Raw genomic sequence first — 24648 nt, 5'->3', positions numbered from 1 at the left:
CCTGAGGAATGTAGGATGCGTTATTGCTGAACAATGTGTCAAGCACAGCACAGAAAATGTGGAAACTCAATGGAAAGCCACTTCATGTTTGAATAGTGTAGTGAAAAGCACAGGATCCTTAAAATGAAAAGATTGTATGTGGTTTGTGTAACACCACTTTCTAGCAAAACAGCTGGCTGCCAAAATAGCTTTGTTAAGGTTTAATTCAAAACAAGTGAAGTGCAGCAAGTGTCGAGGGGCACAGGAGTTAAATATATTTTCATATAAAAGGAGTATATCAGTCTCAAATTTGTCTGTGCCTTAATTTGGAGGTGAATGTGTGTTCTGGGGAAAAGAGAGTGTTTTCAGCATGTGTGTTTTCTTAAGAAATGTTTTGTTCAAGACTATATTAAGACACAAGTAACTGTAAGGATGAAGAGAATGAAAATACATCAGTGTTCTTGCTCTTGAAGACTGTCTTGGAGATATTTATGATGTTTTGTTGGCTGGAACTGAAAGCTTATAAGAACACACAGTATCTTTTGAGGAAGGTATCTTGAATGCATTTATCTTCTGTAGTAAGTTTCCACAATTATGGTGCACCAATATTAAAGATGTGTATACATGTTTGTTCAGATAATTAAAGAGTTTAATACAGAGGGTTTTTTATGTTTTTCATAACATGATGCAGGTACCTTAGGAGAGCTTGGAGATTCACAAATATGAGTATAAAAGTGGCTATCAAAGTGCACATAAAGCAAAAGGAAAGCAAAAACAATCAGGTAACCAAAATCAGACTTGAGGAGATAGTAGTATCACTCTCAGCTGTCAAATGAATGTATGTTTTTTTGATTATATGTAAAGTGGACAAAGTATGGTGCTAGTGACGGATAAACGAAAAAAAAATTTCAAAAAACAAATTTTTTTTTTCTCCTTTTTTTTTCAGGGAAAGTGCAATGGATAGACCCATGAATTGTCTCAAAAAAAAAAAAGAAAAAAAGTTGAATGATTTAACTGAGTGAAAAGTCATGCTCTGTTCAGTAAGAAAAACTTAAACTACTGCAGTTAAATGTATACTCATTATAGCTATTTGTTAAATAACTGGAAGTTAAACTCAAAAGAAGCATAAGGATGGATTTGGATATTGAACATATTGACTGATGCTTGTGAAAACCAGTGTCTGTCTTTCTCTTTGGGGTTAAAGATGCCCAATGAGAAAAGGTAGCTAAAGCCCCTTATGAATAGATAGTTTGGCAGAGGGATTTAAATCGATCATTGGCCTTTGAAGGAAAAAGAAAAGCTTGTGTATTACAAGATTTTGCACAATTTGAAATATTTGACTGTTGGTTTAAAGGCATCTTTTAATCTTGTTTCAATTCTTGGAAATGGCATTCTGTAAAAGTATAAACAAATCTTCTAGATTTTTTTGCCTTAGTGTCATAAAGTCTCTGACCCCAGCTGAGTTTATTTTTTATTTTTTTGTCAGACTACACATTTATACTTAGTCAAATAATTTTTAGGAAAAGGAGGAAAAACAAAACAAAACAAACAAACAAAAAAAACAACCCACAAAACACTTCCACCAACTTAAGTGATAATATAATGCACTGTAATATGTGTGGAAAAATTATCATTGAAATCCTAATGGAGTTACTTCCCAGGAACTTGGGAAATCAGTTTAACAAATCAGTCTAGCAGCCTTTGCTGAAAATGACTATCTTAGAAACTTTCAAGTATGCTGATTGGTGTAGATTATTAGTATTTAGAATGGCATCCATTAAAAAACAAACAACGAAACAACCCAGCAGATGTGCAGTTCAGCAGCAGTGCTGGTTATACACGTGTCAGCTTAGGATGTGTTGTTTTTGTTTTTTTGTTTTGGGGGGGGGGGGAGTAGGAAGTGTGCATATAGATGTGTGATTTTACTGAGGTGTTTGTTTATGCTTTTAAGAGCTCTGTTGTCTTTTGAAGTGCTGCTTTTCTCTGCATTAATCTGCCTCTCTGTATCTATGTGCAATGTTGATTTTTTTCTGGAGTAACAAGTTTGAGGTCAGTATAGATCCATATGAGAAACAAGAACGAGAAGCACGTTTCTAAAAAGTCAGGCTGAAACACTTCAATTATGGAAATCAAAACTGTTTGTTGTCTTAACTGTGATGGCATGCGAGTGCTTAATTTCCTATTGTGCATCAGTATACAGTAGTATTTCCTGAAGTCTTCATTTTGAAGATACTAAGTGTTCACTCCCTAGAGAAGACTTTCCCTCTCTTTAACCTAGATGAGTTTCTGCCCTTGTCAAGTGCAGGTGTTTTCAGTCTAGGTACTGCATCTTTTTATGCAGTAAGCTTTTGTGTAAATTCAGCAACAAAACACATTGCCTCCCAGAGAGCTTTTGTGCCTATTTTTCTTTTTAAATTAGCTTCTTGACTGTGAGCTGTGAAGTCATCTGTGAACAAGGTACATCAGAGGCTATCTTCTATGACTTGCTATGGTACTTGCTCTCAGCTGAGGTGTTTTGCCAATTTATTTTTGACTGGCCTGTAGAACTGCTTACAGACTTACCATTTGATAAATTTGTGTATCAAACAAGTAAAAAGCCCTGCAACTTTTTGCTGAAGCTTTCCTGTGGACAAACCCAGGGTGGAACGTATGGTTGCATTTCTAGGGAAGTATGGGTGGGGCATGTGCATGCACAAGGTCTGTAGAGGAACACTGGTGTAGTTTCACTTGCCAGAAGCTACTGATGTAAACTTCTTGATCAGTAAAAACAAAAACTTTGAAGACTTGGTTGCTGAACCCGAGTTCATTAATGTTATTAAATTAGTAGTAAGAGTGATACACTGTCTGAAGTGCTTTTAAAATTTATTGTTGTGCTTGTATTTACTCTGCTTGCTTCTTTTTAGAGCAAATGCATTGATATGGTACAAACTGCTGCACCACACAGTCCTAAATGCCAGACTTGTTTTGCCAGCTTGGTCATAGGCTGATAGAAAAAGAAATATTGGCTGCATTATCTTTGTTAATTGAAGGGTTTTTGGACATAGACGATGTCCTCATTTTCCTCTGTTAATTCTCCGTCTTTCTGCTGTTTGTCCCTTAACTCATGGTTGTATTGCACAGTGTAAAATGGGAATAGAGTAACTTTCTGAATTTTGGAGTTTGCCATTTTGCTCTTAGCTGTTTTAAGCCAGCTCCCTTTCTCTTTCGACCCTGCCAATGCAGGTGCTTTTAAAATCTTGTTTCATCACATAAAAAAACATGCTGCTAACTGCACATAGCCAACTTACATTTGAGGTTGGGTTTTAATACTATGCTGTCATCGTCATTAAAGGATGTGGGCTGTTCTTGCTTGAAGTTAGAACTAATTGTTGCTGAAGACTTGAGACATGTAATTTTAAAAAATGAAGGTGCTACAGATTAATTAAGTAATCTGCATCTCTTAGGGTGTCACTGGGGACATAGTTTTCGGCTAAGAACACTAACACAGTTACTAATGGGATTCAAGTATGCCATTACTGAGCTGCTTTGGAAGAAGCAGTGGGAGTGGCAAAAAACAAAGTAAAGTACAGGCATTCTGAGTACAGGCTGTTGAAATGGCACAAGATTTCTACTGCAGCTATTTCTAGTAACCTTAAGGAACTACTTTGTTTTCCTAACTAAACATTACCTGAACTTATCCAAGAATTTAAACCTATAAGGAAAAAAAAAAGTATTACTCAAGTAGCAAGTTCTCAATCTACGATAGAATGAACTGGGACTGCATGACAACATCTTCATTTGTGTCCCTTGTTGGTGAGAGGAGGGACAAACTTTTATTAGCAATTTATTCTTGGGCTGCAAAGAAGCACAAATTGGCCAGTAAGGAGTAGCAGTAGATAAGGTTGACTACAAATCTTACATAGGTTTACCTCTGCAAATGTTTCCAGAACTCTCTTACTGTGTGGAAAGGCAGAATGATGCTGAGGGGTAGATTTCTTGAGAAAAGGAGGGAAGATTTCTAGAACTGTGAAAGGAGGCCTTATTTATAGAGTGAAAGATGTAAGAGGAAAGTAATGGATTCAACAGAATACAGTGTCATGTATTTACTATAGCTTGATTTCCTTTTGTTAGCTTTCAATTAGGTTTCACTGGATTTTTATGCTGTTACCAAATGGATAGATACACATTTTAAAAAGTGAAATATGTGGGATGAGACATTCTAATAACGTATATGTTTGCAGGTAGAAATTGACTACTTTGATGAAATTGTTCTGTAAATGATTGAACTAAGATCTTCTTTTGGAATTTTGAGCATTTTTGGCTCTTTGTGATGTTCTTTCTACTGGCAATTTGGTAGTGCTATCAGTTGCTTAAATCAAGTGTCTTATTCTGTCATTTTCTTTATTGCAGCCCTGATGATATTGGTACCTGTTGGTATATCCTGCTGTCTGGTTCAGTCTTCATTAAAGAATCCATGTTTCTTCCAAGGAGCAGGTATGTCAGCTATGAATAATCTGCATTTAAACAAAACTCGTGTTAGATGTAGAGAATTTGTAGAATTAAAAGGGAACCTTTATGCTTAATAGAAGTGCAGAAGTATACACGTGCTTTTCCTACCTTTACTGGCTTGTAGTAGTTTTATGTCTGCAGCTAGAGTTGAAAGCCCATTATTTTCTACACTGTACAAACACCCAAAGCATCATCAAAGACTGCTAATGTAAAAAATAAACACAAAACCAATACAAGAACAACAAAAAACACTTTATCCCTAAACCCCCAAAACAGAATGAAGTACTGGGTAGACTGTTCCTGTGAGTAATCAAATGTGAAGCTGTAGTGCATCCTATGATTTATGTTGCTTTTCTGAGGCTTTACTTTGCACAAGACTTCGTGCATGTTTTAACATATGCTTAGATCATGTTACTGCCAGTTTTGCTACTTTTCTTTAATGTTATGCTTTGTGTAAATGAATTTGCAATAAAAAGTGATATTTTATGTGGGGAAAAAGAAAAGTTTAAGTGTGAGACTGCCAAAACCTATATCACTTCTGTAAAAAAAAATAAAATAAAATATTATGAGCTATGGAAAAAATGCAGAAAAACTACAAAGATTTTAGTGGAAGCAGAACAGAATCACTTCAAAATGCTGGTTATGTGCATGTTCATTCAAACTAGTATAAAAGGTTCCTTTAAAGTAAATAACACGTAGTAAAATTTGTGAAAGGCAGAATGAGCAAATGACCCCTGGAAACTTCCTTACAGCTTTTAAACAGTGGGAAGCCAATTGAAAGCTATCATTGGTTGGTATACGAACAATTAAATATTCAAATCTGCCTCTCACTGGGAGAAGGACACTGGTCTTGGGACTTCCATTTGATGATGATTGGTATGTTTTTGGTGTAAGCAAATATCTTGCATATTTAAGAGGACAGGCATTGCAGATAAAAAGGCATATTTGACGTGCCATCAAACAGCACAGTATATGCTAAAGGTGCAAAATTGGTTATTGTAAAAAATAGCACAACAACAGATTATAGGATCCCTGCTGTTGGCAGATGGAAGAAAATTGTCCCATATGTCATCTCTAAAGGAAAAAAAAAAAAAAGCTGGCAGAAAGTGCTACCTTTAGATGCCAGGAGAAGGGATACATGATATCTGAATTAATTTAGGGTGGTTGCATATAGTCTGTCACAGGAATCCTCTGTTCCTTTGAAATGCAGCAGTAGTTGTGCTTCAGGCATTTTTTGACATTCGATAAGAGGTGAAATTTTATAAGATAAACAATGAGCTTGTGATTCTTCCTGGGAGAATGAACAGAAAAGTGCAGATCCTGTCTAAGAAAAGCATTCAAGGATTGTTTGCCTGGACAAATGGAGAAACGTTATCTGGGACAGTGTCTCAGTCTAAATCAGAGATTTCATATTGGTGAATTTCAAGTATAGAATGTGGCTTTACAGAGTTCTATAATTGTGGATGGAGTCAAGTAGCTGCCAAAGCCGGTATCTTGGGAAGCAAATCCAAGAGAGATGATTTGTTAATTAACAAAGATAGCATAACAAGTCCATGAAAGGAAAATTAAGGATCTTGAATTTAATGATGTGAGATAAAGTATGACTGGAGAGCATAAACAGTCATTCTAGTAAGAGGATTCACTCGGCAGAGAGGTTATGGTTATTAAGAGGATAGATGAGGGCCTTATTTAAATTCAGTACAAAGCTTGTCAGGATTTTTTACATTGCGAATGGGTAAGCTGCAGTATCTGGGCCTTGGACCTATCCATGAAGAAGAAAATTAGGGAAAGTGAGAGAGGGCTTAAATCAGGTTAAATTTCTGACTTGGAATATTGGTGGGTCATAAATGATTTTTAGTTTCTAAAGCAAAGGCTTGAGAAGAAAACAACTGTTCAGCTTTACTTACGTGTGTAGTGAATTGCTCTTAAGGAAATAGTAAGCTGCTCAGTTATTGGGATTGGGTACAGAAGACAGATTAACAATGATGTATGAGATAACCTAAAGGGGTTTGTACACAGCGGAAGGTGCTAACATCAAATTTTTATGGTGCTGTAGTAAAAAGGGGGTGAGACCTTCTCAAAAGGTTGCTGATGAGAAAGAACTAGTAGGGAAATACTTTGAAATCTAAAGAGTAGGGTCAAAAGTAGGCAAAAGGCAGTTCCTGGATAACAGTTTACTTAAACTGACCTTCTACACATACACAGGAATAACTGAAGAGCCTTTTTGATTATTGTGTCATTTGGGAGTCTTGATGTGTTTTTCTGCTCTTTCAAAACAAAGCAAAAACCCTACAATAACAAAAAACAAACCCATGAATTTGCTGCATTCTGCTAAATGCATCAAATTCTTATGAGTTATTGACCTCAGGTAATAGGAAGGGACATAAATATTGTGTTGTTTGGCCAAAGCAAGGTCACTTGAATAAGCTTACTGTAAATTCTTATTTAGACTTAACATTTTTTTTCATCTTTCATCTTTGTCAGCTGAGAAAGCTGCTAGGAAATAATTTTGCAACATGTGCAGCTGTGAGTAAGAGAGGAGGATGGAGCTGAGGAGAGGCTGTGTAGGAGCAGAAAGCATGTTCTTCTCCACTAAATCCGAGTGACTCAGAAAACTCTTGTTCCTTAAACTACTTTTCCAAGATATCAGTTTAATTGGTACACCCTCTCCCCCAGCCCCTCCCATCTCCAAGCCTCTTACCATCCAAAACCCATAATTTTTTCCTACTTCAGAACTATCCTCTCATCTCTGCAGCCTGCCCTGCACTCCTGCAGTAAATCCCTTTGCCTGTGTTCCTCAGGTCATGTCCTGCCCGCCCAGGAAGGACCTCGTGGGGTGCCAAGGGCTTGTTCAGACGGCAGGTATCCCCCTTACCTGCCCCTGCCATAGCCCATCTTAGGCTGTGCTGGCATCCTTTAATCCCGTCTCTTAAGTACCAGCCACAGATACCTTTCCTTCCTCCTCAGAAGAAGCATTTAAGCCTTGATAGGAGGCTGTTTTCTGAAGAAAAAGCTTTGCTGCTAATAACTTACTCAGGGAGTGCCGAGGTCAGAAGCCTGAAGATGTACAGCAGCCCTACACCAGCAGGACCCATTCTGATGGTTTGGTCAAGCTTAGTCTTTGCTGAATGATGGGTGGGCAGTAGCTGGTGAAATTTAAAATAAATAAAAAGTGGCCCCTGCCCCATCTTCAATGAGTAATGTATCGAGAGAACATGCCATGTTTGGTTGGATTTCACTCTCAACATGTATCTGTACGAGCCAGAGTGAAAGTAGTGCCTGGTTAGGGTAATTCAGATAGCCCTAGCGAATACATCAGCCTAAAATCACAGAGGTGTTTTCTCAGTCCTATGCTGAATCCCATCCTGCTGTTAACTTCAAGGCTGTTGGCATTTCAGCCTTTAAGGAAGAGGATGAAGTGCTGTCTTCAGATCTATAGCTGAAACTTTGAAGTACTTCAGTGCATTGAACTGCACATGCTCAGCACATTATTTACATTTGGGGCCTCTGTTAGCTAATATAGCTGCATTAGCTTCAGATATAGCATCCCGAGGCTCATTGGTAGATAACGCTGGTAATACTGTTTTGTGTATTTTTCATGCATTTTGTGTCAGTTGACCTTATTTTTTTTTCATGTTGTTGTTTCCAAATCCACTGTAAACAGCACACAGAATTCTTTGGGGAGAGGGAGGCGATGACTAGGGCTTGCAAACAGATAACTTACAGCTGTGAAGAAGAGTATCTTAAAAAAAAAAAAAAAATAGAAGAAAATTCAAACAGCCTAAAATCATACGAAATGACTGTCCCTTTGCTTTCCCATTCACAGCACAAAGAATAATACAGCACTCCAAAAATAACCAGCTCTGTAATGTACTTTATGCAGTCAAATAGCTGCTCGTTGAAACAGTTTAAAAAGAGCAGCACAGCTGCCAATTTTGCTGGAGTTATATAATTTACTGGGTGACTTATAAAACTACTTGCAACTAGCTTTTTGACAAGTCTTTAATTTAGAGTGTTTTTTTCTTTCTTTTTAAGTTGTTCAAGATAGAATACATGATGTCCTGAACTGAGTAATTTGTTTGGGGAATTTTCACGTCTAAACAATGTCTGTTTCGTGAAAATAGTTCCAAGTAAATCGCTTTATTTGCCTATTGTAATATAGCTTTAGCTGTATTTGTTCCAATGCCAAGCTAGCAAATCGTGTTCATAAGGGCTGGATTTCATTCAGTTAATGTCTTATTTTGGGAAAACATACAATTCGGAGTTCTAAAGAATTCTGACCTTAACAGTTAAGCTGTCATACTTGTGGTTAAATAAAGTAAAGCTTAATCTTGTTCTCCTATTCAACTTCTGTACATTGCAACAGTGAATTTTATTCTGACAGCTTCATGTGAGGAAGACATTCCCTGCATATTTTGCTTTTACAATTTTTCATACCACTTTTATTAATTTTTTAAATTAAACATACCAAGCAAATATTAATTAAATTAAACGTTCCTTAACTGCCCCCTCCCACCATGACCACCAAACTAGAATGAATTGGCACTTTTTCCTCTCACCACTTTCTCTGAGCTTCTGTGCCCTGAAGCATTTCACATGGTAGAACAAGGTTTATGTATTAAGTCCAAAAAATAAATGAGCAGAAATTACAGTTCTCTGAAGGTTGTCCTGGCTTTCCTGTGTCTTCACATGGTCACTGTCAGCAGTAACGTGACAGTCCCTCAAAATATCTTTGGAATTGCCTCCAGCATCTCTAGGTCAGCTCCATGCTCTCATCACACTTGCTCAGCTGCTCACACTTCCTTTGTAGTTTTTGTTCCAGGACTTTGCTTCTAGTGGAAGTTTTTACCACAGTCCTTCATCTTTTTGGTTTGGAACAAACGTATTTCCTAGATTTCCCAAAACTAGCCTCATGCTTCCGCATGGCCTCCACAGCTGGAGGACGTAGCTGACTCTTAGCAGCTAAAAAACCCACAGAATTGCTGGACAGATTTTTCTCAGGGAAATTTGCTCTGGTGCTTGGGTTTTTATGCCTCTCTCCCAGAAGTCTTCAGAGACTGAAGTCCCCACTCTTCAGTTGCTGCAGCTTCTTCTTTTCTTTCCTTACTGCCACAGCTACCCCGTTCTCTCACCCTTTAACATAAGGCAATAGGAAGCTGTGCTCTTTTTTGCAAGCTTACCAGTCCTACATATGAACAATTATTTAAGCTTTTTCTTCTGACTAAAATATTAAGTTTTCAAGTTGAGAAAACATTTTTTTTTTTTTTCTCTCCAAAATTAAAAAGGATGTATCTATTTGAATATGGATGATTTAGCCCTCTAGTCTTTCCTATAGTAAAACAACTTGTAACTGGAATATAGTATCAAGTTCTACTGGAGAGCCGAAGAAGAAATTATGGACTTGCTTCGAATCTGTTTAAAGCAATAGGAAAATTCAATTTGTGCAGAAGTGCTTATCACTTTACGTTATGAATGGTTCGTGATGCATGCTAGCTTACCTCTTCTACTTCAGGTTTCTTCTAATTCAGGCTGGTGGTAGTGAAACATGGTTTTAACTTTATTGCACTTGATAGGTTTATTTAAAAAACAAAAAATCAAATATGAGCTTTATGACTTGTTAAATAGCTTTATTAGTCAGTGGAAATACAACTATTGGAGGCTATAGTATTTATAAAACTTACTTGACAACAAAAGGGCATGGACCTGGAAATGTTTCTTTTTTCCATTACAAAAAAAATAACTAAAAATGTTGGTATTTTTTGTCTGCATCTCTCCTTTCTTAGGTAGAGAATATAACTTTCTTGTCATTCTTTCAAGAATGATAAGGTAGCATTTTAGCCTTCTGTTTTGTTTGTAACCATCTTTCAAATGGAAGAAAAAGTTAATTGGGAAGAGCGCAACTTTAATATTAAAGTACTCTTGCCCAAATAATAAAGATTGACACTTTGGTAGTATGTGTATGCTAATATCTTTATACTAATATCTTTGTACTAACAAATTTGCAAGTTGTTGTTTATTAATAATTTCTGCGGCTGGCTGCGGCTTATGAGAACTTGGAATGAAACTCGTGATTTGTCTGAAAGACAGTGAGCAGCGTATACAAATACTTAAACCAAGATACTTTTTGCATTTAACTGAAGAGATGATTTTGCCCTGAGAAGGAGACAGTTTTTGAAGGAAGGAAATAAAAAGATTTGAGGGAGTTGTACTTTTGGCAACTGCTGTTTCAGTAATCTAACCTACTCAGGGAATTGATACAGAGCTGTGTGGAGCTTGTTGAGCTTTTTCCTGTTTCCGAGTTTTGCTTATGGCTAAGCATTGTACAGCATCTTGGTGAAAACACAAAGAGCATGCATTGGAACTTTATAACGAAAGATCGTAGTCCAGGTTATGCTTTTGAATCTGTTTAGGAAATTACTTGAAAATGAGTGATTTGGATTTAGTTTGATTTATATAAAGTATAATTTTTGTTAGTTTGTGCTGCTAGATTTTCCTGTAACCTGCTTGTTGCGTTGTTATTTCTGTATCCAGCTAATGCTGCTCTGAAGCCATGTTCATGACTTACCTGAAAGGCTGGGGGAAAGGTATTGGTGTGGGCTGACAGTCAGTGCTGTGTTTTCTGCCTGGTTTGAATGACTAGGTTCAGCATTTCAGTCCATCAACTGAAATTAGGATGTGGAGGAGATTGATCTCATGGTTTCATCCAGGGCAGACTGAGCTCATAAGCTGAAGAAAAGTTGGAAGTCGTAGTGGAGATGTCTATTTATGGATGAGTGTATATCTACCGTGAATTACTCACAATGGATTTTATATGGACAACTGTTTTGTACCATCTGCATCAATCTAAAAGTCTGTGTATGTCCTTTTGGATGATGATGTTTATTGTTGAAAACACAGGATTAAATCACAGCTCATGTGACTGTAATTACTTTGGGACTCAAAGTCCTGGAGAATAATGAAGTTTGGGTGCAAGAAGAAACACTTCATTGGGAGTGCCTGGGCTGGCCATCTACATTGGATGTTTGTCTCCAGTTGGTATCGTGTTGCCAGTAAAGCCTGGAGCTTGCTAATGGGTGGCATTGCTGTCTTCACCCTGTGGTGCTGGAGGGGCTGGAGCTGCCAAGGGTCTGTCCCTGAGCTCAGCTCCCTCAGGGCCACCTAGTGGGGAGGATATTTGGGGAGGCTGTCAATCTGTCTCAGTCTGGCCTCCTCCTTTAGACCAAGCTGCAGTCAACTCTGGTCATATCTGAATTAGCTGAGCCATGAACTTCGCTGGGTCTTATATTCTCCTGTCATATGCTGCTTCAGCAAAGTTGTAATGCAGGGCATGTGCTACTTGTACCAGCAATGTCATTTAAAACTATCCTTCCTGTTTGCAGATTTTAAAATTGTGAATACTTAATGTTTTTTACAGCTAAATGAGTTTGGTATTACGTACGTTTTGCTTTATCCCACCCGTCTCCTGTTCTGCTGAATAATTTAGAGCTCATTGAGGCTTGAAATTGGTCACTTTCCAAGTGTGCTGCTGGTATCTGAGGTGTTGGGAAATAGCAGAGGAGACAGTTCCAAAATGATGAGATTGGGTGGTGTCTGGCCTTGTTCCTGTCAAAACAATTATTTCAATGCTACTGGAGTTCTGTTCTCGCACAACTGATAAAAATGTTAAGGGACTTAATCTATTACATTGGCATCCTTTGAAAATAAAAATAGAAAGTCAGTGTAGTGGGGTTAGTGCTACCAGGCTTTCTTCCAAGTTTCTAATAAGGAGAGGAGAAGGTAACAAAAGCAGAAAGAGTCAAATGACCTGAATAACTTTTAAGGGAGCCTGACTACTTCTGATTCCTGTTAAGGTGCAGTGGGTTTTCATGGGTGGAAGTAGAGCTAGGAGAGAAGGAAACTTCAGAAGCCCTCACAAGCTGACAGATGCTGGCTTTTTACTAGTTTCTGGGTATATATCCTATAGCCACATGTCTCTTTCCATACAAAAGACCTGAATGATGGACTTGAGAGGTTCCGGATCATCTGCTGATGCTCGCATGCATTAGTGGAATGATCAGAACAACTTCAAGTACCTTCTGTCGGAAAGAGACCATTAACTGATGATGATCTACAACTTGTAGATTCAAGAGTCCTTGTTCTGGTCCAATTTTTCATTGCTTCACACACTATAATCATAAGATAAGTCAAGATGGCATTTCTTGCCACTGTTCCTGCATTTAAAAAAAAAATAAAGTAGACTTTCCTTATATTATGCTTTTTTTTTTTTCATGTCAATTATGTCAGTCTTCCTTGGTGAGACCTCAACTGTAAAATTACTAAAAAGTTAAATGTATCAATGCTAGTAATAAGACGCTTAGGAATTTGTAACATGGAGCATAAAAGCAAATTATATAATAGTGTAAATTTAAACATAGTGAGTCCCCTGTCAGTGAACAAATAGAAGTTATTTTTGGACTGTCTGTATAGAATAAGCACAGTCTAAGTGTTCAGTATGGGTTGTAGTCAAAGATGAAGAAAAATGATCTAAGACTAGATGGATAATAGAATTTTTCTGTATAAGTATATTTGGTAAGTGAATGGATTTTAAGGAAAAAAATAAATGAAAGAAACGGAGGTGTTTAACAGACTGGAGATAGTCTTTTGGCAGGAGGAAAGCATAGGAAAGGAGAGAATCCTGAAGATATCTGATAGCAGATATCACAGATATATTTCCTTTGTGAATGATACCAACACACACATCCCATTTGTTAAATGTTGAAAAGTTGCAGTTAAAATTTTGGCTATTCACTGTTTGAAAACTATGCGGAAATTATGTGATTTTTGCTTTTTTTGTTGGGAACATTTAGAATGCTCTGTAGGATAAATGGGGGAAATGTTCATTCCACTGAGAATTTGTTTTTCTTGAAGACAGACATATTGTAGAAAAATTTAGGTGGACTTTGGTTGATGCCTGTTCTCTAAAATGTGTTAAAATGTAGACTGCCATACCTGGGTTTTTGCTACTGTGTATGTTTCTAATTGGATCTTTCAGAAGAAAACTCGTGCTTTTTCATAACTTCTATTGCAGCTGGTGAGGTGACATACTTTGCAATCCTTTCCTAATGATAACTACAAAAAATTGAGTTGAAATACAAACCTTCAAAATATCAAAGCATTCAGTTGCTTGAGAAACCTGCATTTTGCGGGTAAAAGAGACCTGATGTTTTTTATGTGCTATCAGGGTCTCTGGGCAAGATCAAAGAGTATTATGAACTGAGAAGTTGTCTGGTCATTGCTTGCCCAAAAGGAAAGACAAAGTGAACTGTATAGAAATAACATGAAAAATGCCAAAGAGTGAGAAGGATACTGCTTGGAGAGAGAGAGCTAAGTGTACTGGAGAGCAGGAAGGCAATGATGCTGGCCTAGGTATGCTATGGTGGGAAAAAGACTGTCTTCAGCAGCACAGTGAAGTTTTCAGAGCAACATTCACAAACTAGAGAGGTCTTTTTTAAATCCTGAAATTAGACATAATTTATTACTATTGAACTGTTGCTATATATTAAAAAAAAAAAAAAAAAAAGCACCACCTACAGAATTGAAGACTATACGTTGTGTACTCTGTGGAAAGTCAAGGGGTACCTTGGAATTCCTGTTGTGCTTACAAGTGCAAGACTCACAAGTTAGTTATATTTTTAGATACACTTGTGTATATTTTCATGTATACACAGATATAATATATAGATAAATATACCCAAGTATATTTTATGAAATATCCAAGAAAACTCTTGATGGAAGTCCAACATGTTTGTGTTACGGGATGGCTGTGGCTGTTGGGGTGTGTATGGGTAAGAGCCTTTTCTTTGATTCATTTGGAGCTCGAATATGTGATCTATAATTCTATATATTTGTCGTTGGAGGAGAATAAACTTGATAAGATGAAGTAGTGACTTAAATACTTGCAGGACTGAAGCAACAGAAAGCTGAAAGTAATCAATAGGAGTATTTACATTATTAGCATGATCCTTCTACTGTAATTCTTCTACAAATAGTGATTTTAACAAAATGTTATTTAGTACCATAGAAGAGTTTTCATTCCAAGGTAATGCTAAGTTTCAAATGCTGCCAAAAATAAATCCAGGCACACTAGACATAATATAAAGTGCTAAATGAGCAATAACTTATTTTCAAATTGTAATCTAAATAACTAAAACAAAATTGTCACTTTTGTTTTATTTTTTTAGCTTGTTTATTCATTTAAAGTTATAGGTCACCTATTACAAAGATATCTTGAATGCATCTGCATTGTACTAATAAGATTTATGGGAACTAGTTATTGAGGTCATGAATTTAGCTCTCCATGTGAATGAATTGATTGTATTGAATGAATTAGGCATATAAGTGAGGGTGAAAAGTGTCACTATGTAAGGTCTTATTTTTACTACTGAAGAACCAAATGGCATGTCAAGTTGCTCATTTTTTATTTTTTTTAAAGATGACAGTTTCTAGTACCTTAATTGTGAAATCTATAAGGAGACATAAATGGCTTACTAAATATTTTACAAGGTAAGGAAAAAAATAAATCTATTCTTGTAGTATAGAATATCTAAAGGCTTTGTATGAGGCTGGAAAAATACTTCTCTGTTTTAATGAATTTCATGAATGTTAATTAGCCAAACTGTTCTGACAAGGTCTTGCCTCTTAAGTAGTGTTCTCCTATAGCTTCTCATTCTTTGAGACTATTATATAGATCTTGTGATGTCACAGCTGTCTTCATGGCAACACAGACGTCATTAAGTAAGATGAAGTATAAACAAAGCAGCCTTTGTTCAAACCATTCATTAAAATATATATATTTTTAAATTACAGAATTAAAAAAAAAAAAAATCAGGTTAAAAAAAAACAACACTCTAATCTTTGAATGTTTTCCAGGACAAAGTAATACGAGGTCTTCTAATTTAAAAATAAAATAAGGATTTTTTTTTTTTTTTTTCCAAAGGGAGAACTTTTCTGTTAACTGCTCTGATGAGGTAACAGCCTTCTTGCTTTCTGTATTACAGATGCCGCAAAGTTGAACTGCTACAGCAAGTACAGATACATAAATGCCCTTCTCTTGTTAGTGTGTATATGAAAGGGTCATAAAAAACCAAAAACAAACGCTAAGTGGTATTCCGGTCTGAGAAGTGTTTGTGATCACCTGCTGCTATAAAGACCCTAAACATCTACCATCGTCTACAGCAAACCTGTGAAACAATATAGGATTCTTTGCAGCACTTCAGGGAATTTCAGATTGGATTTTTAACCGTTTCAGCTTAACTTTAGTTTTAAGGTAGCATTATAGAAACCTAAAGTGAAAAGCAACAAATTCAAAATTTGTGATTTGAAATCACAACCATGCTCAATCTAATAACTGGGTAGGATTTTAAAACTAGGCATGCTTTTAAAAATAGTAATCTGTACTAAATTATATGAAATTCATCCTAAGGCGTATGTTTGGGGATTGACTAAAGGGGTTTTCCCTGGAAGCAAACATTCAGAATCTATCTAATTTCCACTTATTCCCTGTGGGTTTTCAGGAACTTCTTTTGAAGTGCTCTCAGTAGTCAGCTGTACTTTACCAGGTTAATGCTACCTCTGATCTGGGTTGTATGTGCATAAGAAATAAATAAATGTTACTCTATTATGTAGGTAAAGTCTGTCATCTGCAAGGATGTTGACTAAACATATTCAGAATACTAAAAGTCACTAAAATTTTCAGCTTGTTCAAATTAAACTTCACTCAGTTTTAGTGGGAATTGTTTAGAGCATTAATATGCTTTAAATGTCCTACATCAGCTACTTCACACTGCTTGGCACCCTCTGTAGGACTGGCTGGGTTCGTCCCTGCTTGACACCTCGCTGCTGCAGCACCAGGGTTGCTTACCTTGATACCACGATTCCTCTGCCACCACAGACAGCTGGTAATCTGTGTCTCAGACAGAGCAAAGAGCTGCAGTGATGCTTGAGGCTTTTTTCCTTTCTTCTGAGCACCCCAGACACTGAAGTGGCATGTACTTAGCTCTGGCGTAGCGAGTCCCTTCACTGATACAGGAGCTGTGGTATCTGAGACTGTAAACATCGGAGTTATCACATGACACTGGAGAAGTCTAATCATCCTTATCCGTACTGTGTAGTGAGCTCATGTCTGCAGGATTTGAAAACGGTGACAGGTCTGCAAATGCCTTTTCAGCTCATTGCAGTTGCCAACATCTCAATTTTCCTTTCATCTGGAAAGCATTTCTGTAAAGAAGGTATTTGAACCTACTGAAAAAGAGCCATAAATGTAATAATAACTGAATCTGTTATTAATCTGAGAATCTGTTGGTTTTGATATGCAAATGACCATCACACTTTAAAATAATATTTAACACAGGAGCAACTTGGGGCTTCACTTTTACATACTTGCTTGCTTATAAAAGATGGGCTCTAATTGCAGTGATAATCAGAGAAGTCAGCCTATATTATACAGGAGTTCAAATGATAAGATAATGATCGTATCTGTCTTTCAGTTGACAAATCTGTGCTTTCATGGCTTCCAGTGTGCAGCTGTAACTGTGGGGAAGCCCAGCGCTGCCTTCCCTGCCAGCAGAGTGCTGCTCCCAGAGCTGCTCTGCATGCATGAAAGGCTCTGCCTCTTTTCCAAGGGGTCAGAAGCTGGCCATGCCAAATTTAGTTTTCTTCAGAACACTTAAGTGCTCCCCTAGGGATGACTTGTGCATGTATGTGCCCTTCTAAATCATAACTTTTTTTTTTCCCCTCTTCATCCCTGGCAAGGGAGAATTGAGTGGAGGAACCAGACTGGGTTTCATCTCATCTAACATGCTGATGTGTGAAACCCAGCTAAACCTAGGAAGGTTTGAATAAGCTATTAAAAGGGTGCTGATTTTTAAATTATGGACAAATAAAAACTAGTAGTGGTTTTAATTTGGGGGGGAGGAGGGGAAGGTGGGAGAACTTGTCTGAATCCCTTACTGTCTTGCTACGTGACAGGTAGAAAATGGAGTCCCCATTTTTTTCCCCTGTCTAGACATCAATTAAATGCTGCTTATGATATTTCATCCAGGAATTTAGTGTGAATTTAGAACCAAATCGAACCTCTTGGCTTTGTGAGTCCAATGTTATTACATCAGGCTTTGACCTTGGGATTTGTCAGCTCAGCCACCCTGTCCGTGTTGGTGTCTGCATCACCGGAGAGCAGCTGACAGGTGGCAGCGAGCAGCTGCTGGTCCCGGTGAGGTTGCGGCACTGGTGGGAGGGAAAACATGAAACTATAACAGTGTTTTGCACTTAAAAATGTGCTGGAGCACATCATGGCTGCAGTTGATGTAGTGGACCGTATAGATGACCACCATAATTTGTGGAGTTTTCTTTGTGAAATTTAGATATTGTTTCACTAACACAGGTAATTCATACATGAATTAATTATTACTGTAAGTTGATACAAGGTGAATATATATATATATATATGTAAAAAAGCTTATATGATGGGGAAAGAAATGAAAGTTTTATGTATCCTTTTTCAAGAATAGTCGTCACTAGTCAAACTGGGTTTTTCCTCTGACCAGTCTTTGGTCTCAAAAATAAAGGGAAGAAGGGTTTGTAGCTCAGAATCCTTCTCTTGGTGTTTGTAGTCAGTGGAGTTGTCTTCGGATTTTATGTTGCTTTTGATGAACGTGTTTACATTCCAGTGCCAAGAAATAATTTTCGATTTGGGAACTAGGCTGATGTGAAACCAGAAATGTGGAGGTCCAGTATGAGGGGACGACGGTGCTGGCTGCAGGATTACATCCTGCCTGGTAGCTGCCACCCTTCCCAAGAACATCAGAAGGAGCATCGGTGTGCATGCGAGGCCATCTGGGGACCTGGGGAATGGAGGGGTCAGGTCTGGAGAAAACTGCTTTGTTATCCATTGTCATGATAGCAGTAAAAAGGACGGGCAGGCAGAACAAGTCACCTTAAATACCCACGGGTTCTTGGCTGTCTGTACATGTAAGTCCTTATGAAAACTAATGTGGTATGTTTAGCTTTGGATGTTTCAGTTAATGGAAGTGCTTTTTATTTTTTAATTAGTAAACCTAATAAATTTGAAGGTCGATCTTAAATTATTCTTATTTTGCTGTTAGCCACTGGAATTTGTATTAATTGTAGTTTCATAATTGTAAAGGCTTTTTAATGAAAAATTAAAATGTAAACTTGGGAAGCACAGAAAGCCTTAGCTTTTGCTTGAAATTTGTCTTCTGTTAACCAGCACACTGTGAACTGTGTGTACACATCAGTCCTTTGTTGAGGCGTATGTCTTCAATATAACAAATGTACATAGTAAGGTATACTTATGGAGAAAGGAACTGGCATGCACAGTCAGTGTAAGTTTTATTTTAGAAAGCATGAGAATGGAAATGAAACTTCCATTGAAATGGAAATTCTGTGGATTAAGGCACCTGCTTTCAATATATATATATATATATATATATAAATTTTAATGATAATGAATTTATTCAGAGATCATGCTTTTGAATAGTCAAGCAGCAAATTAGACTTATGTTTTGTCAGTTGTTTTGGCTTTTGGCAATTATAGTTAGGGAGTAGTTGCTTGGGGAGAATATTTACCTTTTTAAGAGCCTTTTCTATCACCCACTTTCAAAATTGCTGTGCTGAGATTTATTATAGAAGCCTGTAAATAAAATTGGTTGGTATGTCTTTAAGTTTTTTTTTTTTATGTAGATTTATATTCACATCATGCATCCAGTAGCTTTATGGGAAATAAAAGTAACTGTGATATAAAAGGACTCCAGAAGTGAAATTGCCTCCAGGACAGGTACTGAGGAGAGCATCTGTGAAGTTTAGTACTCAGGGGGCCTCAAGTCAGAACGTACGTGGTAGCAGGAAAGAAGTGTTGGAAGAAATGCTGCAAAACAACGTTCTTTGGGGAATTTAGGTGGGGCAGCAATATCCTAACTCAACAGCCTTCTGGCTGTCTAAATTACTGTTAACCTCTGCATCCCCTAATGACATCCACCATCACAAAGGTAACTTTAAACTGCTTTAACTTTCTTTGGTGAAATTATTATGAACATCACTGGGGTTCTGTCAGGTTCATCACTTATTTAGCTACAAATCAGCTAGCTGTTCTTAGGAGTTGAAATTAATAAGGCTTAGGTAGGATGATTTTATCTTTATGTAATAAGACAATTTTGATTTGAAATGATTTAAGGAATATGATACAGCCAGATGTGAAGTGCCTATGATGTAAAATGATATAGTGCATTTTAAACACAAAAAATGTGGTTTAACCTTAAGTTTCCTAATGAAATTAAATATTCATAATCGTAGTTCACACTATAGTAAGGAAAGAAGTAAATTTGTCAAATCTGTAGTCCTTTGAAATCAGCTAATGAGGGCTTTCTACATTTTACTTCACCTAGCGAGTGTTCCTATTGACTACTTAGGTTTATCACCAAACATGCAGTCTAATTGATTTTATATGGTAAGTCTGGTCTAGCATCAAAATCTGGAGAGAACAGTACCTAGCAGCAGTTACTAAAACAGAGCCGCTATTGTGAAGATAACATCAGCCCTTCCACAAGCTTTGTTTGCTGCTCTTTCTTTGCCATATCCAGCACCCCTCGAGCTGGCTGGCTGACGCGCAGATGCAGAGCAGTGACCGGCTTTGTGTGGCTCTGCCACTGAGCTGGCTGGATCTGCTTCTCACTTTCAAAGAGGTTCTGACTGCAAAACCTGTTAGTTTGGGTGCAGAACCATGAAGATGTGCTTACCCACATGGTTGCAGGCTGTTCAACCTGTGTAGGTCGTGGTCCATGCAGTGGCTGGTTACTGCACCTGGGGGTTTTGAGCAAAGGAGCGTCACTGCTCTTTGATTTTTGCTTTTGTGCCAAGCTCTGACAGAATAATTTTGATAAAAACTTACTTTGATATCAGTCTTATGAACTGAAACAGTGGGATTGGCAGTGCTGTAGTATCCCAGCAGGATCCAGTATCCTCGAAGTTGCATGTCATCGCACATTTGTGTGACTACGTGTAGTTACCCAAGTAGTGCTCTGTAACAGGTAGTGTGTAAACACTGGGATGGATGCCCTGCCACAGACAGAGCTGGACACTCGTGGGGTGTATAAAGTAGTGGGCAGCCACAAGAGATTGATTCCTCCTTTTCACTGGTTACGTGAGTTCCACGCTGATAATGTATTTTCAGTAGTAGTTTGAAAGTCATGGTGTTTAGCTGGTATGTTGTGTCTGGGCAGAGACCTGCAACACGTAAAATGTTCTCTGGCCTTGATTTACTTGTCTTCTTGCATGCAATACTTAGTAAAGTTTATGGTTTGTTTATAGTATGAAGGGCTTTGTGGTCTTTGGTCAAAGGTAGCATGGATGTGTGGTGCACTGTGTGCTCTGACAAATGTTGTGGTGTTGTAGGAATCTGAGTGAAACAGCAATGACATGGTTATTTGCTGCAAGACTTTGTGTGCTTCTGGAACAGGAGAGTTTTCTCTGATGCAGTAATTCAATGTGTGCCTTCTGTCATAATATGTTGGTTACCTGTTACATTGTGCAGAGGGTTAAAATTCAAACAAGTTGTTGGGAAGAGTAGAACAGGATGTCCCAAAATGCTACTTTTTCTTCCTACTCTTTTTGCTAAAGCCCAAAACTTTTGGATGGTAGCAGTGATTAGCAAAGTGCAGAAGTTTAAAGTTGATGCTTACAGACAACAATAGGAGAAGAGGAAACTGTCAGGGGGGAAGGTGTGTATGTGTTTTCAGCTGAAATTGGTGTTTTCTGTGAGGCTAGAAAATGTGCTGGCAGAAACAATGTAGTAGCATGTTCTAGACTAAAATTAATGGCTGCAAGCAAAGAGGGAATGAGCATCCGCAAGAAGAAAAAAAAAAAAAAAAGTATTTCTGTGGTTTTAGTTACAAAATCAAAAAAAAAGTGACTTCCTAATCTCCACTTTTATTTTACTTTTTATTCTGTTTTTCAATCAATGAAAAACTACTTTCCCTTTTCTGTTCCCTCCCTTCCCCATGAGATTTTAAGGAAAAACTGTGCCTATGGATCAGGTTAATGACCAAGAAAATAAGTTTGTCACTTTTTCAGTGGTCTAATGAATCAAGATAATGGCTTCATTTTCTGCTATCTTTAAAAGTAGTTGAAATTCTATAAAATTCAAGATGTCATTGTAGAGTAGAGCACCCTGCGTTTTGTTGCTGGACTGTAGAAGGAAGCATGTGTTTGCCTCTAGGAAAATATGCATTTTGTTGAGAGACTTCTTTATTGACTGTTTCTTTTCAAGAGGCTTAGTATTCTGATTTTTTTTTTCTATTGTAGAAGTCCCATGTACCATTAAACACGATTATTATTTTGATGAATAAGCACAGCTGGAATTTCTTTTCAATATCTGACTGCCTTATTTTTGAGCTATAAACGTGCTGTTGTCAAGAGATTAGCCTTTGGGGTAGTGAGTTAAATTGTTCATTTCCACTAATCGTCAGACGGGACAGACATGCAACTGGTTAGACATGCTCATCTGAATGGTGTACGAGCTTCTTCTGTTTTGCTTATTGTGAGATATATATATATATATGTGTATATATATATATGTATATATATATGTATATATGTATATATATACATATAAATATTATATATACATATAATTTATATACATAAAAAAATATATATATATATAAATAAAAGTTACTCACTGACAGTTTAAGTGCGTCATTGTGCCTGTGCGTTACATAATTGGTTAAAATTCAGATTGTAAAATCTTTGAGTCTGGTTTGTAATAACTGTCTCCTGAAGTTCTTCAAACCCTTTTCCTATGTCTTTTATCCTTGCATTCTCATTTATTTTTGTATGAAAAGATGGGTACCCACACACACTTACCCAATGTGGAAAGGAGTATGGATACGGGAGAATAAGAGGAAATAAAGTTGGCTTTTGAAAAGCCTGGGAAACTTTCAGAAGTTCAATACATAGCAAATAGCTCACTATCAGCCCTGAACGTAGGGACGAGCTGAAGTCGTGCCCAGAGAGCTGTACATGGGAAGGTTTCCCATGCCTGCTGCAGTGCCGGGTTGAAGAAAGGGAGAGGCTAAGTAGTTAAGCTGGCTCTTAGAAAATTTCAGAGCAGGTTTGTAAGGGCAGTCTACAACTGAATTACCATGTTGCCTATCGTCTTGGCTGCAACAGGAGAGATCTGAGTTAGCCAGGTGCAGAGGGACAGGGAAAAGCACACACTCTAGAAACAAACTTCAGCTGGTTATCTTTTCCTCCACCCTGACCGCATATCTAGCACAGGAGGGCTTGTATTTCACTGAATTATGTACTGGCTCTGCGCTGCACCTCTGCTGCTGCATTTCATGGATTCTTTGCGGTTGAGCCTGCAGAGAGAGAGACGTTCATTTAGTAGAGGCAAGCACTTCAGAACTAGAAACTAAAATAGCTATTTTATCTTATTGGAAGCAAAAACATTATCATGCCTAATTGTTGCAGTAAGGTGGGAATATATAATGAAAGGCAGAACATACTTTTGCCCTCATCTAATCAATTTGGGAATATTCTTACATTCAGCATATTTATTTTCTTAATTTATTTTGAGTAAAAAGGACCTATTGATCAGTTCTTTTAGTTGATCAGTCTTTTTATTCTTCCCTTGGTGTGCTAGTTAGCTTTCTTTGTAGAAATGGAGATGGCTTAGGTAACTTAATACTGTAATGCCAGAAGAAGACACTAGACCAAACTGTCTAATGTAGTTCAGAATCATCCATGCATCTTAAGCACCCAGTACTTGACTGACACTTGCTTTAGTGCTAATGGAATTATTTAGCAGTTGCTCTTAGTAAACTATGTAAATCAAAAATACACTGGTGTCCATGGGTAACAGTTGTGTAGGAGGACATGCACATGGAACTGCATTGTACAGAGGTATGTATATTCTTTCTATGCTTTATCATTTGTTTAAAATATAAATATGCCTATGGATTGCATTGTGGATCTGATTTCTGTTCTGATGGAGGTGTTTTTGTTCTTCAGTTTTGGCAAGCGTTCTGCAGGAAGCTTCAGGCGTGGCTGTGAATGCATTGTTTTAGAGCCATCTGAAATGATTGTGGTAAGAATATTTTTTATTCAGTTTTTTTTTTTTTTTTTTTTTTTTTTCAGAGTAGGATGTAATTTTACAGACCAGCTTTGGTAACACTTCAGTTTACAATAAAACTTAGAGTCTTTTATTTTGCCATATGAGCTTTATAAATCTAAGATATCGTACATAACTTTCTTGCCTTTTCTTGCACGTATACTTCAATGGAGTGATAAAGGCATCTTTTTTTATACTGTTGTTACATTTGCTTTTGCAGTTTCCTTGTAAAACTGTAGTTTGCTTTTTGCTAGCAGAATAGTGGATTAGTTTTTTTTTGTTTTTGTTTTGAATGCTGCCTCACTCATTGGTAAGTGTAAATGCTTTACAGTATTAAACTCTAGTTAGTTTAAATAATTGTTTGACTGAATTAAATTTATTTTCAACTGTGAGGTTTTAGGAAACAGTTTGAATATTTTAAGGTACTGCCAACTTCTCTACATGAGTTATTTTGTTAGTGGTGTCTGCTGTAGTCCAGTGGCAGAACAGCATCCATCCTTGAAGGCTCATGGGCTCATGATTTTTTAGTCCTCATTTGAGGGTCCATCATGTGAACAAATGCACAGTCAGTAAGCTGAAAGCTTTTTGCTGTGTTGCTGAGATAGTGATCATTTCACAGTACTGGTGTGACAACTACTAAGCCATGTATAGATCTTAGTTCAAATATAGACTGTGACATTAAACATTTTCCTAAAAAGTGACAGTTTTTATAAATCTTGGAGAAGCCCAGGAAGTTATAGTATAGCTTTAGGCTTACAGAAGAGAGAAGTTACTTAATTTTAACTCTTAAAAAGTACTTTAACTTCCCTTCTTGTAAATGCAGGCATGATTTTGTAGGTTCTAAGCACTTTGATCTCACTTTAAACAGATAAAGCTGTTTGTATAATGGTAGCTTTTTGTCACCTTTGGGTCATATCCCTCCTTCCAATTCTACCTCAGAAAACTATCTTATGAATTTAATTCAATACAGCGAGAGACATAGAAGGCAAGTGTGAGAAATGCAAATCACTTTTTCCTTA

General features: G+C 37.2%; 1 protein-coding gene across 5 annotated transcripts in view; it reads left to right on the top strand.

The window, feature by feature from the left end:
• The window catches only part of RAPGEF2 (Rap guanine nucleotide exchange factor 2), a 181444-nt gene that overhangs the window by 70451 nt on the left and 86345 nt on the right, over positions 1-24648 (top strand). For 4 of the 5 annotated variants that reach the window (XM_082759345.1, XM_082759344.1, XM_082759342.1 and 1 more), the window contains exons 4-5: positions 4369-4452; positions 23530-23605. In XM_082759345.1, coding sequence (XP_082615471.1) covers positions 4369-4452; positions 23530-23605 — 160 coding nt within the window. Of the gene's footprint in view, positions 1-925; positions 1020-4368; positions 4453-23529; positions 23606-24648 lie in introns of all 5 variants that reach the window. The other variant, XM_082759346.1, reaches the window with a different exon arrangement.

This window comes from Aythya marila (genome assembly GCF_965140915.1).
Source record: "Aythya marila genome assembly, chromosome: 4".
Lineage (NCBI taxonomy): Eukaryota > Metazoa > Chordata > Aves > Anseriformes > Anatidae > Aythya > Aythya marila.
This window is presented reverse-complemented; position numbering and strand designations above follow the sequence as displayed.